The 15,973-nt window shown below is 39.9% G+C and overlaps 1 protein-coding gene across 1 annotated transcript; it reads right to left on the reverse strand.

Annotated features, from left to right (window-relative positions):
• Positions 1-945: 945 nt before the first annotated feature.
• LOC139721976 (kelch-like protein 12) lies at positions 946-14,548 on the reverse strand. The gene is made up of 11 exons (XM_071633300.1): positions 14,072-14,548; positions 13,208-13,558; positions 10,401-10,559; positions 9,423-9,551; positions 8,588-8,783; positions 7,746-7,981; positions 7,301-7,462; positions 6,216-6,422; positions 5,024-5,160; positions 3,910-4,049; positions 946-1,171 (listed from the first exon to the last, which is right to left on the reverse strand). Exons 2-11 carry the CDS (start codon positions 13,377-13,379, stop codon positions 946-948), a joined length of 1,764 nt encoding a protein of 587 aa, XP_071489401.1. The 5' UTR covers positions 13,380-13,558; positions 14,072-14,548.
• Between the last annotated feature and the right edge of the window lie 1,425 nt (positions 14,549-15,973).

Consider the following 15,973-nt stretch of genomic DNA (forward strand, 5'->3'; position numbering starts at 1 on the left):
TGCAAAAAAAAAACAATGCATAGTAACTTTGGTATGCTGATTGAATACACAATACTGACCTGATCTTGATGAATGCCTGGTGTCATTTTAACCAATACACTCTCCTTCAGTTTAATAACTCGGTTAAGTCTCAACTTATCCCAGTTGCATACAATGTTTCATTTTCTCATCCCTATGTAACTCTTTACGTGCCATGGGGTAAATCTTCTGTGTGCCACATTATATGGAGACAGCAACGTAGTCATGCTTTGGAAAACATTCTGTTTTTCAAATCTATGTAACTTTTATTAATTTGTATTGCCCTGGACATGTAATGAGCAAAGTTATTAGAGAAAAATGTAAAGCTTTGCTTCGATGTAAATTGTGTGATAAATCTATGAGCTGTTTTTTTCTTTCTTTCAAATGACCAGTAGCTACATTATAGTAGAGGTATGACTTTTGCACACAAAGCAGTGACAGGAACTTGGAATTTACTCGCAATTCCAGGAGGGAACACCGCTTTATAGTCAACCACCACATAAATGCAAGCTACATGTGATAGGAATAGAAATGCGAGAAACGCTTTCATTGCACTGTGGCATTTGGAGATTTATCTATCGGTTTGGGCGGGTCTGTGCGTTTGAGCAGAACATATAAACTTGGCATGCTGTCGACTGAGTTGGGTGTGCGAACGTGGCACATAAAGAGTTAAGGCTGTGAAGGGAGAGAGAGATGAGACAGATGTTCAACAATATTTCAGAAATAATTTTCCATATTTCCTTTTCAGGAAGGGCAGCACACAATAAGTACCCCAAAGGATAATGCCCTCATTTTTCTTCCTTGGGACACACAGGCACAATAAAAACAAAGTCACTAGAATCAATTCACACCCCAGCAGATGACACACATTCTCAGGACATAACCAAAACTCCTCACACACAGAGGATGAAGGGCTGACACGAATTCTCACAGAGTGGAGCAGGGGACGTTGTTGAGGATTGCTATTCCTGCCACGGCCCGGCTGGTTCCCATGGGTCCCAGACTGTGCCACTCCCCCGAGTGGGACTCAAAGGACTCAACGGTGTTCAGGTAGTGCACCCCATCGTGTCCCCCCAGGGCGTACATGGTGGACCCCATGACTGCAACTCCGTGGCCACTCCGACATTCCGACATGGGGGCCAGGAATGCCCATCTGGGAGGAGGTATAGAGCAGAAATGATCAATTTACTTCATCATTAGGGTGTCAGCCTCTGGTCAATCAAATGGGTTACATTAATTTGATTGTGAATTGTGAGTCTTGCTTGTACTGCAAATCATTTCTTTCATAATTTGGGATGTTCAGTGCACCCTTTCAAGTGACTAATACCTAGTACCATCACATTGGTATTTAAATATGCGATATTACAGAAAACAAGAGACCCGGGGGTCTCGCGCTCACCTGAGTATCGCAAGTTCACCTTCCATGCATTCTAGTAGACTCTTACCTGAGAACATTGGAAACTTGTCATGGGGATAGCTTTGAGAACTACCCCCATGGGGAATGGGGGATGAGTTGGGCCCCCCTGTGGGACCCCCAGATGGGGCATGGTGCCCATTTGATGGAATTGAGATTCTATCCCCCTAGGAATGCTACCTGCCAAGTTTGGTGGAAATTCATCATGGGGTTCTCAAGAAAAAGATGAAAATTTACAATTTGGCCCCAATCTAGGCCCCCCTGGGGCCCTCTAGGTGGGGCATGGTGCCCATATGATGGGAATGAGATTCTTTCCCCCTAGGAATGATTCATCATGGCATTTTTAAGAAAAAGATGAAAGTGTACAATTTGGGCCCCATTAGGACCCTTCTCCACCCCCCACCCCCTTCCCCTGGGTCCCAAGGGGGGCACCCCTGATTCTGCCATGAACAAACTTGAAACTACAATCATCAATGTACCAACTCAAAGTATTAACTTAGCTCTATCACTTCTGGTTCTAGAGAAGAAGATTTTTAAAGAATCCTTAATTTTTATTTTATTTTATTATTATTATTACTTTTTTTTTTTTTGGGGGGGGGGGGTTGGGCCCCTCTGGGGGGCCCCCAGGTGGCGCATGGTGCCCATTTGAACAAATTGAGATCCTATTCCCCCTAGGGAAGCTACCTGCCAAGTTTGGTAAAAATCGATCTTGGGGTTCTCAAGAAAAAGATGAAAATATAAAAAGTTTACGCACGCCGGACGCCGGACGAAGAGCGATCGCAATAGCTTACTTAAGGCTCAGGTGAGCTAAAAAAAAAAACAGCAGTAGCAGGCATGGTTCACTCTTATCACAATGGAAATGACATCTCATAAAACCTTTATGGGCACTTTACCTATAAAGGATAGAACATTTTACCAACGTTTCTTAAATAAATTAAAACACAATGCCCCTAAATGCAGTGTGGATATGAAGGTGGTATATAATCACAATTGTCTTTAAAGATAATAAAAAGTTTTGGTACCTCAAAAGTTTCTCTGAATTTCCTTGTCTTGGTTTGTGTTTCACGTTAAAGTATGTTGTCTGTGAGAATTACTCGCCCAAAAGTGCTCTCATGTCTTAGTAATCATGCAATAATGGTTTCGTACCAGAGCCGTCACCGTACGGCGTCGATAAATATTGTACAAAACCACTGACTGCGACCAGCAGCGTGCAGCCCATTGTACGCATAGCTAACTGCGACCAGCAGCCCCATACGCATAGCGTAATGGGGCTTCGCATTGTAGCATTCAGGATCATGACAGAATTAGTATCGCGGGTAAATGTCAACTTAAAATCCAAAAATTTCTTCGATTTGAAGACTTACCAATTAATTTGAAGTATTGAAAACAGGCTTCGAACAACGTTTGGTTCTGCCAATAGTCCCTTTCTTTTCGAATTGATGACTGAATGTGACTCGGTCGGGAGGACCTTGGGAGAGCTACATACACTGACTACTACGGCCAGCGCATGCGCACACAAACATGTTATCCGTTGATGGATTTGAAATTTGTGCGCATGTGATGTGTTCGCATGCACTGGCTGTAGTATTCAGTGTATGTAGCTCTCCCAAGGTCCTCTCGACCGAGTCACATTCAGTCATCAATTCGAACAGAAAGGGACTATAGGCAGAACCAAACGTTGCCCGAAGCCTGTTTTCAATACTTCACCTTAATTGGTAAGTCTTCAAATTGAAGAATTTTTGGAATTTTAAGTTGACATTTATCCTGCGATACTAAATCTGTCATGATCCTGAATGCTACAATGCGAAGCCCGATTACACTATGCGTATGGGACTGCTGGTCGCTATGCGTATGGGGCTGCTGGTCGCAGTTAATTGCATGATTACTAAGACATGAGAGCACTTTGGGGCGAGTAAGTCTCACAGTGTTAGTTATATGAAAGGTACTTTAACCTGAAACACAAACTAAGACAAGGAAATTCAAGGAAAATTTTGAGGTACCAAAACTTTTTATTATCTTTAATACCCTCATAAAATTTAGGTTTATATGAATATCTATCTTATTCTTTACTTGATGTTCTTAGCTGCAGCTTAGGTGCTTATTACTTTGGATTGATTGAAAGGGTCAGTGTCTGTGTGCAGGTCAATACTTGCTACTAAATTCTACCTTGAGCACAAGAAAAATGGATATTGAAAATATAGATTTCAACTATCTACTATCATTCATGCAAGCAGAAAGAAAAATCTAAGAAGACACATGTTTCATAAACTACAATGTAAGACAGAGACATTATCAAATCTTTTGCAAAGTGAGAAGTCTTGCTGTATTATTTTTATCCTTTTTATTCTTGTAATGCAAAGTGTTTATACTCTTTGTGGCTGTTAATGTTTACTGCATACTGAATGCTGTAATACGCAATACAATTTATTTTACAGAGCTCACAGCTGACTTCGAATAACACCTGATGTAATCTTTACCTGTCTGCATCTGGGTAGTACCTCTCTACAGTGTTCAGATTTGATTGGCCGTTGTAGCCTCCAGAGGCGTAAAGCCTGCCCCCTACTGATCCTACACCGACACCACCCCTCTTGGAGTTCATGCTGGCAGCTGGAAGCCACTGTAATCACAAATCATTAGAGAGAGAACAAATGATATTTAGCAATAGAAATATTGAAAGTAATATGGAAGAAGACTCTTCACTAAGTTTAGTTCTATTACTACCATAGGCAACCCAAAAGTGTACAGCATCTGCTGCTTTTTGAGATAGTGGGCCTGAGAGCCACCTACACAGTCGTGTACTGCCAACAGGTGCTGTTTTAGTAGCTTCAGGGGATGATATAGTACTCACAAGATTATGAGTAGCAACTACCTGGTTGGTTCTTCAGCAATCCATTGACACATGTTCTAATGGTACAGCAATGGAATGGTTAATTCTTCATCAGATATTTGAATTGCAGCAGCACATTGATAACTGATGAAAATTGTTGCATTGATGTCAACTGATACGAATCTTAGCATTGATATTAATGCATCAAAAGTAACTAAATCCTACGCTAAATTCTCTGCCTCATTGTTAAAAAGATAGGGGAAAGCTATGGTAAACCAAATTTATTTGGTTGTGTAGAAATCAAATGGAAAAACATTAATCCCCTAGACTATCTTACATGCAGCAGTCTTCAGTTTGGATTGACCATCTATCATAAGCAAGCCAAAACATGCATTTCTATAAAGTTAATGATAGACAAAAACAAAACTTACAGAATCTTTATAATCTATGGAGGAGAGGTATATACCAACAAATGGTAAATGCAGATTCGACATTAGCAGTGGTTTCATGGCATGGAGCCACTAAAAATTGATGTTTGGTCCACAAACTTCCCAAACATTTATCTTTTGATGGCCTGAATGGGCAACCGACATTCAAAGTGGAATGTTACGTTTCCTTTTATCTTGGGTCATTACATTTCTTTATTTTTTTTTTGTGCTTCCCAAATTTCAGATTTTAAAGTGGCCTGAATGGGCCACCAAAGAAAGAGGTTAATGTCGAGCCCTTATACATTTATACTTTATAACACCTTCTCGTTCCCTTACCCTGTTCATCCTCTGGTCATACTTCTCGCAGCTCTTGAGATAGATGGAACCGTCACTTCCCCCGACTGCATACAAGCAATCATGGACCGCAGCGACCCCAGCGTGGCGACGGTTGCCGTCCATACTGGCTATCCTTCCTGAAAATACACAGTTGTTGTAGCAAACATGAAAAGATGAATGCAGCTGTCTTTTGTTTGTTTTTTGTTTGTTTGTTTTTTCTTTTCCATCTGAGAAGATGGCTGGATAGCCCACATTCAGCTGCAATAGCTGATCTTCCATGGGGTCCAGGTGGATGTAAGGCGGGACCACTTCACCGGGTTAAACACCCTGCTCTTTGCAATGAATAAATGAAGCGGGATCTTTCATGTGCATGAGTTGTGACTCTCTCACACACAGGACCTCCATGTTATGTCCTATCCGAGGGACAGAGTGTCTTGCCTCTTACTAGAGGGGATGGTATGATTATGCACAACATTGATCAGAGGGACTCGGGAATTGAACTGGGGTCCTTATGATCATTGGGCAAACGTGCTACACCGTGTACCGACTGAGCTAACTCACCGCCCGTCTCGTCCACAATTGAGGGATAAATTTGAGCTGCACTCTGCCAAGAGACAGGAAAGGGCAGTGTTTTATGCTACGCGTCTTAGTCAAATCACTGACTGACTGTGCACCATGACATATGGCCGAGACAATGTTAAACAATCAATGAAGATACATTCCCCAGAACTAATGGTGTATGTAGCAACCCTCCTCTTCATTCAAGTACCATGGCTGATTTAAAGTGAATGTAAGATTGGTAAAAATGGGGCAAGTCTGTTCTGTCCTTCTATGGTAGGCAAGTTATATGGTGTGTAATTATCGTGTGACTAATAACTTCTGCTACAGCATACGGATGATAAAAGCTACCTGACTGCAAGAGAGAGCATACATTATCATTCTATAAATTTAACATAATGGAGCACAATGTAATTTCAACAGCAGAAAATTACAAAGACAGTGTCAGTTTCCTCCCTGTTTGGTTCCAGATGGAACACTGAGGAGTATTTTGAAGAAGAAGGTGTATAAACACCTTGTCATTTCATCTGTGTTTAAACAGTGATCACTTCATCCTTAAGATTCATGAATACATCCCTCTGTAAATGCAGACAAGAATCATTTTGCTGAATAAGAGAATGTATAGACTACTTACTCCAGCGGTTTGTGCGGGGGTCATAGGCCTCTACTGTGTCGAGTACTGATACACCATCATAGCCGCCGATTGCAAACAGCTGTCTATCGAGGATAGCCACGGAGTGGTAACGGCGGACCTGCTGCATGGAGCCAACTCTGTGCCACATTCGGGTCGAGGGGTCAAACATCTCAACAGTACTCAAGTATGTGCCGCCATCATAGCCACCTAATTACACACACACACACACACACACACACACACAAATATAAAGTATTTTTAATCAAAGAGTGAACATTTTGTTGACTATACATAAGTAAAGATGATGTTAAAGCATGCAGCACACGAATTACACATTACATCCTCAAGTTAGTCTAAACAAAGTAATTCACAATTTCTGTGACATCAGACAAAAATCCCTTTTATCAACACTGTCTTTTTCATGCATTGGATAAAAGGTGGAGGTATAAACATCAAAATCTCTTGAGTAGTGGGTAAGAAAACTTGTGCACAGTAAAAATGAAATACATGACATGATGAAAACACTGTACATAGAAAATATGCTTTATTACACAGGCATAAATTTTCTATTTTAAAAATTTTCTGACTCTCCATGTCGATAGTACATTCTGGTGGTCTTCACTTCTTTGAGAATCAAACCATGTGAATCAAACAGCACCTTCAGAGCCTGTAAATAGTCTCTTGGCTCCTTTAACGATGACTTCGTTGATCTCAAATATGACAGAATTCAGTTGAAACTAACTGATAACAAACCACTCACACACACACACACAATACAGAAACACTCTGTGTGTGGCAGTGATCAAATGGAAAGTTTGCCTCATCACACATTCTCAACATCTTTCCATGTGACAGGCTCTAGCTCTGCTGATTTGTGATTTAAGTCTTTTTGGTGTTGGTATCAATCCTACAAAGAACTGTCTCATTCAACATTTTGATAGTTGTGTTCAGTGTCATCCTGACAAGGGTAAAGAACATCGGATAGGGTCATTCGTAGGACCAACAGTCATCTATGAATTCAGATAGAAGTGGACCAGACATCACAGGGGCTTTGCCTTATCATCTTGTCACCCCCTACCTCCTACCTATTGCATAGAGTTTCCCATCCAGGGCAGCAACTCCCACTCCGCTGCGGGGGGTGTTCATGCTGGCTTCAATGGTCACCCTCCCATTGCCCAGATTGAGTCTTTCCACATGGCTGAGGGAGTGGCCTGTGCAGTCCATCCCTCCAACACAGTAAATGGAACCTGCCAAAACGAGGATGAACATACCATTACATCAGTTAGCACTGCCTGCCTAAGATGCAAGACATCACATGCTTTATGATAAAATCCTCACACAATACCTGGACATACTTTTCCGTTAGAAATAAAAACTTTAATTCTATGAAATTCTGAGATCAGGCCCCACATTCATTTCATGCAATCTGCAAAACACTACTCTTTTACAATAATCTGAACAAACTCTCACACACTCAGGATATACACAGTTGACCCGCCACAAGCAATGCTGAGACAGTCAGCAACTCACCGACTGTAGACTTCCTCGGTGTGATCTGTGTCGGCCTCATGCCGGTCCGCCTCTCTGGGAGCATGTGGTAGTTCTTGGCCTCATCCAGGAGGTCTCGGCATTTCATGTCCTGCTTGATGAGTTCCTCGGCCTCCACGATGTCGACCAGGAAGCGGGGAGACAGCAGCGGCATCCGCGTTTCCTGCAGGAGCTCGGCGATGTCTGCCCTGCGATTGGCTTTGTCATGATACACCCATCTAGGTGTTCATCACACCGGGACATAAGAAAAAGGGGAGAAAAAAAAGAGAAAAACAAAACATCATTTTTTATACTGGTACCATAAATTTCAGTCTGGAAGTAAAAGTGTGTCAACTTTGGAAACCTCAAGAATACTTTTTTTTTAAAATTTACAGTAGGGACCGATCCGACCTGGTGGCAAAATCCGCCATTATTTTGGTGTCCCATGTGCACATGCGTACATGTAAATGCATGATACATATTACACCACCATATCATACATTCAGCAAAATCCACCATTACTGCTGTGTTCCATGTGTGCGCATGTATATGAATGCACGATATATATTCCACTGCGATATATACCATGCACTCAACAAACATGTGCCCAAGTGGGCACATCACATTTATGGCAGATTTCCTGACAGGTCAGTTCAGTTCATGCAAACAGTATTTCAGAGTAATTGTTAGTCTATATCTTCCCTCTCCTACTTTCACTGTACATCTCTCAGGTTTAAACAGGACAGAAATATCCATGATGTGCCCCACCATCTCGTAAATCTCTTGCAAGAGTTTGGGGACAAATTAACTGAAATTACGTCTACAAATGTTTCCAATTTTCTTACCTGATTATTGCATTGTAGACTTCCTCTTCGCTTTGGACATTAAGGTCCTCACATCGCAGTAGGTCTGCTAACTGGGACTTTGTTAACTGGAGAAACTCTTCTTCGTGTGCCACCTCATCAAAATGTGTCTCGGCATACCGTCCAGACACCAACTTCAGGTCAGTGCATGTGTGTGCATCAGCAAAATTTCGGATACCTGTGCAACAACACAATCGTTGATATTCACTCTCTATTTCCTCAATTTCCTCAATACATTTATGATGACCTGCCGGTATCCTGAACACAACTACTGATCTGATTAGTAATCCGAACATCATCAATATTATTCCAGCAGTACTTGTAAATGAATGCCGCATTTATGGTTGAAGAATGAAAGACACACTTGTGGTATAATACATTTTCAGGAAATCACACAAATTATAATCACCAGAACTATAATTACCACAACTATTTGGACTTCTGATAATATATCATATGTAAATTGATTGTGCTTGGATTGTCAACCAGTTTCTTTCATGAAAAGCTAATATCAAATCAAATTAATCAACCCTTGAATCTACTCATCTACCAGCCATGAAAGTGTCACTCCAGTATGATCTTATCCAAATCATTCAGTTCCACTTCACATATTTCACAGTGCACGACATAAAACCATGTAACTTGTACAAATGTATCACAAAGAATCAATGCAGTATGTGGTCTCTATGAGCTCCTTGATACGTGCTGTCTCTAAGTCAAACAGCTGAAGGTTAATTACAGTAATATGAGAAATTCAGAGATAAAATGAATAAGAACTCAACATACAACAATCACTCAGCTGGCATAAATACAGTACCTAGGCAGTTTGCTGGATGGAGTTGCTTCTTCAAGAACTCCGAACACGACGCCTGGACATCTGAGAGTTGCAACATGGATGCCGTGTTCAGTAAGGCCTGTACTGTGTCTATGTGGATCATCAGCTCTCCTGCAAAAAAACACCATACAAACAATAATCACATCATCACTCAAGTGTGACATGAAGTTGGCGTTCACTTCATCTGACAATTCAATGCTGGCAAACGTGATATGTAATGTTTCTTTGCCTACTTAACTGCAACAGACTGGTTTCTCAGTTTGTACTGTTTTTCTTTATTGTTTCATTTGCTTTATGGTTGTCTGTTTGCTTTTTTTAAAGGCATGCAAGACAAAGGAGCCCTAAGATTATGATGTGCCATTTGTCCTGACTTGTTGGTAGTAATGCATTTAAAGCTTACCTTATTCCCCTACAAATGGCACCACTTCTATACAACAGTAGTACTTGCTTACATCTGAATCTTGCAAAGTTAAATATCCATTCATGTTCATACTGACTTTAACAACAAAAGTAGCCTAACAGTACATGACAATGGCTGATTTTACAATTTACAGGCAGAACAGTCTGGAATACAACAGGACTCTTGTCTTTCAAACAAAGTATGAGCATGACATACACATACTTTGCACTTTCAGCTCCCTTGACCTAATGAATACAACTAATGTATAGACCACACCAAACCATGGATATGTTCAAAAATGAGTCGACAGAATTAAATTTCATCAAGATGCTGGCTTGAATATAATTACTTTGTACAGTGGACTCCCATCATAACGAAGTCCTCAGGTGCGGCAGTTTTCTTTCGTTATATTGAAATTTTGTTATAACTGAACAAATAAACAATAAAAATGCATACAGCAGATAATGTTGCAGCTTGAATTTTTACTTCATTGTAACAGGAATTTTGTTTTTAACCATGTTCGTTATAATGGGAGTGCACTGTATAAAGGAAAACCTTACCTGAATATGCATAGTCTATGAGTTGCTCCATGGCCCTTGGGTTGACCTCTTTCATGGTGACCACAGGAAGGGTGGCCTCCTTCATCTCTCCAGTGAACATGGCATAAAAGTAGCGGCAGAAGGACGCCAGGACAATTCGATGGGCGGGAATCTTGGTCCCTGCAGAGGTGAAGGGGTGGAGTTTTAAAAGAGTGTTTATTCTAGAAAGGGATAGCTTTCACTACCGGACAGCAGTGGTGGGGTGGGGGGGGGGGTACCTCTGAGAGATCTGGGCATACTGTACCTTACAGAGACAACCCATGTGGTACCGGTACTCATTTCCAAAGAATAAAGTACTTTTCTTTTGTTGTTGTCGTCATTGTTCTGTCACAGTGTCCAAAATTTAAAGGGAAAATTGACAATTCCACAGTCTACTGATTCCATACAAAAGCATTTTCTATTATGGTTTTGACACAGAGAGATGAGGCAGAAAATTCAAAGACTACCATTTAAAGTCTCATTTACACACTACAGTGTCTTTAAATGTGCATTAGAATAAAAGAAATTAGTACAAAATGCACCTTCTACGCTGGGAAGACAAAATTCAGAGTACAAATTAGGTTCCATCATTAGGCCAGTATACACCCCATTCTTTACAGCCAGTCTGGCACTATGATACACTTTAGACTTATAATAGACTTACATTGTATTAGATTGTTGAATTACTCACTGCTTAAAATTTCTATAAAATGTGCAGGGAGCATATTATTATTATTATTATTATTTTTTTTTTTTGGGGGGGGGTGTTTCACTTAACTTTCATTTTCATATTTCATGACAGAAACCATTGAGGAACTTTTAATAAAGAGGAAATATTAAGTCTCTGCCAGTGTTCATGTTTGATGGATTTATGAGGGCAAAGACGGAAAGTGTGCATTTCTTAATGTGTATGGCATTGTTCATGGGCACACTGCCCTTACAGCTAGCACTAACTCATTGGTAAGCAGAATCTATATCACCACAATGTCAGAACACTTGTGATACTGACTTTAACTGATTGGGTTTGGTGTAGTTCGCAAATTTTGTTCATGTATGAATGGCAGCAATAAAGAAAGTCACGCTCAAATCTTCCCAGCCACGGCAAAATGCAAATCTCTCTCTTTATATTTTTTTTTTGTTTTTTGTTTTAATTCTGAAGGAGTTTCGAGGTTTCTGGTACACGTTACATATGAGCTACAATGTATGTGTACCTTACAAGACTTACTATTAACTTCTACCAAACCATAACGTAGTTGGGTCATTCTTCGCTAAGTGTATATTTTCGGCATTACAAATTATTGAAAGAAAAAGTGTCTCGGGAATGGAAAATCTTTCATAAAGTGGGAAAATCACGATGAATGTTGACTTCATTTAATACGGGCGCAATCTTTATGTGGTGTTTCCTCATTTAGAATAACTTCAATTTTTAGTGCTGCAGTAATACATTGTAAATATATATGAAAAATGTCACGTGACAGAGAATATGTGATGGAGATGATATTTGGTAATCTAATATGGCATAAACAAATTTAAGGATAGATATAATGCAACTGAGCAAAAGAAAATAGCAGTGGTTGAAAGACTTCCAATATGATTGACATCATGCATTTTCAATATCACTTTATTGCTATTTTGTACTAAAAAGCAAATTCCATCAACATCATCTCCGTCACTTTTTGTGACGGAGATGACGGGTTTAACAATTAATGGCCTCATACCATCTTCCTAATCCATTCACCTGCCTTCTAGAACCGTGTGTACTGGAAGAGGGTATGATCTTCTCTCCCGTCATGCCACCAAAATTATGAATTATTTTGATTTGATATGTAATCTCCAGCGTTCGGAGATGACACTGAATAAAGGTACGAACTGGCTTTTGTCACAAATTTCAAAAAAATTATAACTTTCTTGATTAAAATGGGGGAAAACCAGGTGAGTTCATCAACTTCAGCATGTAACTGTCATGTAGCACTAAAATCGATACTTAGGGTACCCGACATTTTTTGTTAATGGCGCCCTAAATGTTTGTGACGGAGATGACGCAAAATGGTGGGACACACAATTTTGAATTATTTATTTCATTTTTTTTCTTAAATCATTTGATATTGGTATAATGCTGATTATTTAACAGTACGTTCTAAATGGAAATGAAAAGGCATTTAAAATGTTTGAACATGCTTCCATCTTGAAATGCAATATAAGGATATTTACCGGTATTTGTAGTATCAGCGGGACATGGGGTTTTCAGTGGTAGGGATACGGGATAATTAAAATAATAGGTCAGGATAAACAATTCATCCCTCTTTTTGGTATGCTATCTTCATTACATGAATGTAAGTCATCGTAAACAGAACAGAAAGTAATGAAATGACCTTTCATTTTTGTACATAATACCTTTAAATTGATGGGACACAGAAATATACACTTAGCGAAGAATGACCCAGTTACGTTGGGACACAACTTGACTTACTGGTACATGTTTGCGACATATGATGCCATCCCCCTTTAAAAAAAAAAAAAATTACCAGTATGTTGAGAATGATTTACAGTGAGTGTTGGAAAACAAGGTCTACTAATTTAACCAACGCTGCACACACGCTGGTCCGACTGTCCAGGACAAGTAAAAATCACTGTTGGACCAGGAACTTCTTGAGGAATGGACCAATAAAAAGTGCATAAAATGGGTTCCTACTGGTCCGACAGACAGGTTGGACCAGTAGAAAAAAAAAATGAGTTAGTGTGCAGCCCTGCTATAACAGTCTATCAATATGCAGGAGACAAATGCTTACCTTCAACATCTAACACAACGTCACACAGTTTTCCAACTTGTCTGAGATCATCCATGGTGCGAAGTGCATGGTTGCCATAGAAACTGTCCGCTCGGTGAATCATGACATCATTGTTTGCGCCACCACCACCACCACCTCCACCATCGGCCTCGAGTTCGTCAAAGTCCAACATGATTACACTCAAATTGTGATGACCATCTGGTTAGAAGGAGCTACCTTTCCACACAGGAGCAGACTTTACCACCTCACCTCACATATTTCCTTTTCACGCACGATGGAAATATGAAATCAATGCCACTACAAGCTGCCGACTACGATGACTTATATGCAAGGTGAATCCTCATTCATAATCTGAGAAGATAAACCAAAATGCATACAAACAGACAAAGGAAATATAAGTTAGCTTAATTTCTTACTCCCAACAAATGGAAAATACAACTAGGTATTAAACACTCTTGGCACTTGATCTGCTTGCAGCCATCCAGGGCATGCCATGTGCGTGTGTGAGTGCGCAAATTTCCTGATTTCTTTAGAAGTTCCTGATTAAGCCATGCTTGTCATTCATTCATATTTCAGGCAATAGAACTTCATTTTTAAGCACATATGACAGACACAAAGTTTGACTTTATACAGTAAGTGTGAATTCTTCTAGTTACACCCGTGGCCATATGCAAATGCTTCCTAGCTTGGCCTAACACACATTTGGATTGTACTCGATCAGTTGATGTGTGAAGTGTGTTATGGTTTTATTGATATGCTCTACCACAATCATACAGTCATTATTATTCAGCAGTTCAGTCATTATACATTTCAGATTCGGTTAGATGAGAATGGAAATAATGAAAGGCATAATGAAAACCTTACCATCACTCACAAAATTCTTCTTGCACGTCAGTCAAAATTTACTGTAAACTGTAGTGTAGGAGAGGCCAGCCTTGCCTGTCCAATAACCCCACGAACAATCTTCTGCAGTTTAACTAGCAGAAGTGATGACGAGTTGAACGTATGAAGCCAAGGCGTCAGCAAAGAGTCTAACGAACGTTACACAGCTCAGCTAACTAGGAAAATTATTTTTGGTCGAAGATCTAACGTTAGACATCATCGTAATCACGATGATAAGATTGACAGCTAGAAACTGGATCCGACGGGTGCTCTGTAGATCACAGACTTGGAAAACCGTGCATGAGAGAAACTACAACAGTGGCACTATTGTTATAAGGCTGAATAAAAGAAGGGCAACTACCATACATTCACGATGAATCACAACACAAACAATAGTTGTCGCCCTAGACCCTATCCCACGTACGATGTAAAAACTCACCGTAATGTCAGCTGCAGCTACGTTAGTAGAGCATCTAACGTTACATGACAGAATGACGGCGGAAGCAAATACAGTGCAAGGAAATGTCCTGAAAGTCCTTGGCGATGCGAAGAGAAAGATATTACTCTGTGGTGGAATAACGGGATTTTACATTTCTCTGTAGCGTAGGGGAGTAACTGCGCAGTTTTTGAGACCCACCCACAGAAGTAGCTGTGCCTGATATACAGTAATCGCCTTTGCCATAACGCCAGTGTATAAAACGTCCGTCTCTAGCTCGATCTCGTATAGTGGGGTGGCTTAGTGAAATTATCGTGACACGGCGGACAAAAGCATGATTTTTTCACCAAAGGTACTTCATGATGTACCTTCTCAAAAAATAGGGTGCTCCAAGAAAATTGATGCTGGGAAGGAGGTCAGAGGTCAAAGGTCAATGACCTTTATTTGTGAAACAGGTTTTTTGGCTATTTCTCAGGTCAGGAATATCAAATCTGGATAAAACTTGGCAGGAAGAATATTGAGAACAAGTAAAATATTTTGATTGAATTTGGAGTGAATTTTCCAAAGGTCAAAGGTCAAAGGTCAATGAACTTTTTCTAAAAATCATGTTTTTGTTTATTTCTCCAGGTAGGAAGATTCAATTTTCACAAAATTTGATATGAATGTTGTATAGAAGGTACTAAGAGTATAAACCAGGGGTCAAATATAATTGTTGATTTGTGCGTTGCCATGGCAACCCAAAACTAGGGTTTTTAATTGAAGTTAGTTACAGGAGGCTATTTTCCAGTTTGGAAGAGATTCCATTTGAATAGGTACAACTGATCGACGGGATGTATACAGGTTTGAAATACTTTTCATTAGTGTTAAGTGGTATGTTGCCATGGCAACTACATATATAGATTTTGGTTAAACTTAAAGGAGACTTCAGAACTTATGAATTTGAAGAGATTTCCATCAGGGTTGGTATAATTGATCAACAAAAAAGTCGCCAGACAAAGATTTGTCACCTTTATAGCATGTGGGTTGAGTGAATGCAGCAACAATAGTAGAACACATCAGTGAGAGTTTGAGGAAAATTGGACAATCCGTTCTAAAGTTATGAATTTTTGAAGTTTCTGCTCATGCAGTCGAGGCTGGATGAGAAGACTACTATACCTTGTAATGTCACATGTGTACAATGATATAAAGAATGAATAAAGACAATTCAACATAAATTATTTTCGCTTACAAAAGGATACTCAACTTCTCTTTCAGAAGGCAGGGGGAATAATATTACCCTTGACATACGTCAGTAGCAAGTCAAAGAAACTATGTGAACTTTATTCAAAAAGTATGGTTTTGTGAAATTCTCATTTTATTTTCCTTAGAATGTGCGCATGTGACATCATGCACTGTGGTAGTCTTTTCATCCCGCCGCGACTGTGCAGATACCTTAAAAATCATAACTT

This window comes from Diadema antillarum, unplaced genomic scaffold (assembly GCF_040938485.1).
Source record: "Diadema antillarum isolate AM-2024a unplaced genomic scaffold, OU_Dant_1.0 scf00000014, whole genome shotgun sequence".
NCBI classification, from domain to species: domain Eukaryota; kingdom Metazoa; phylum Echinodermata; class Echinoidea; order Diadematoida; family Diadematidae; genus Diadema; species Diadema antillarum.

Excerpts from the sequence above, each read along its gene's own strand:
- LOC139721976 (XM_071633300.1), bottom strand. The coding sequence starts at position 13,379 with ATGTTGGACTTTGACGAACTCGAGGCCGATGGTGGAGGTGGTGGTGGT. Across the intron at positions 8,784-9,422 it reads CCATCCAGCAAACTGCCTAG|GTATCCGAAATTTTGCTGAT; the intron begins GTACTGTATTTA and ends GTTGTTGCACAG. Across the intron at positions 7,982-8,587 it reads GTCTACAATGCAATAATCAG|ATGGGTGTATCATGACAAAG; the intron begins GTAAGAAAATTG and ends ATGAACACCTAG.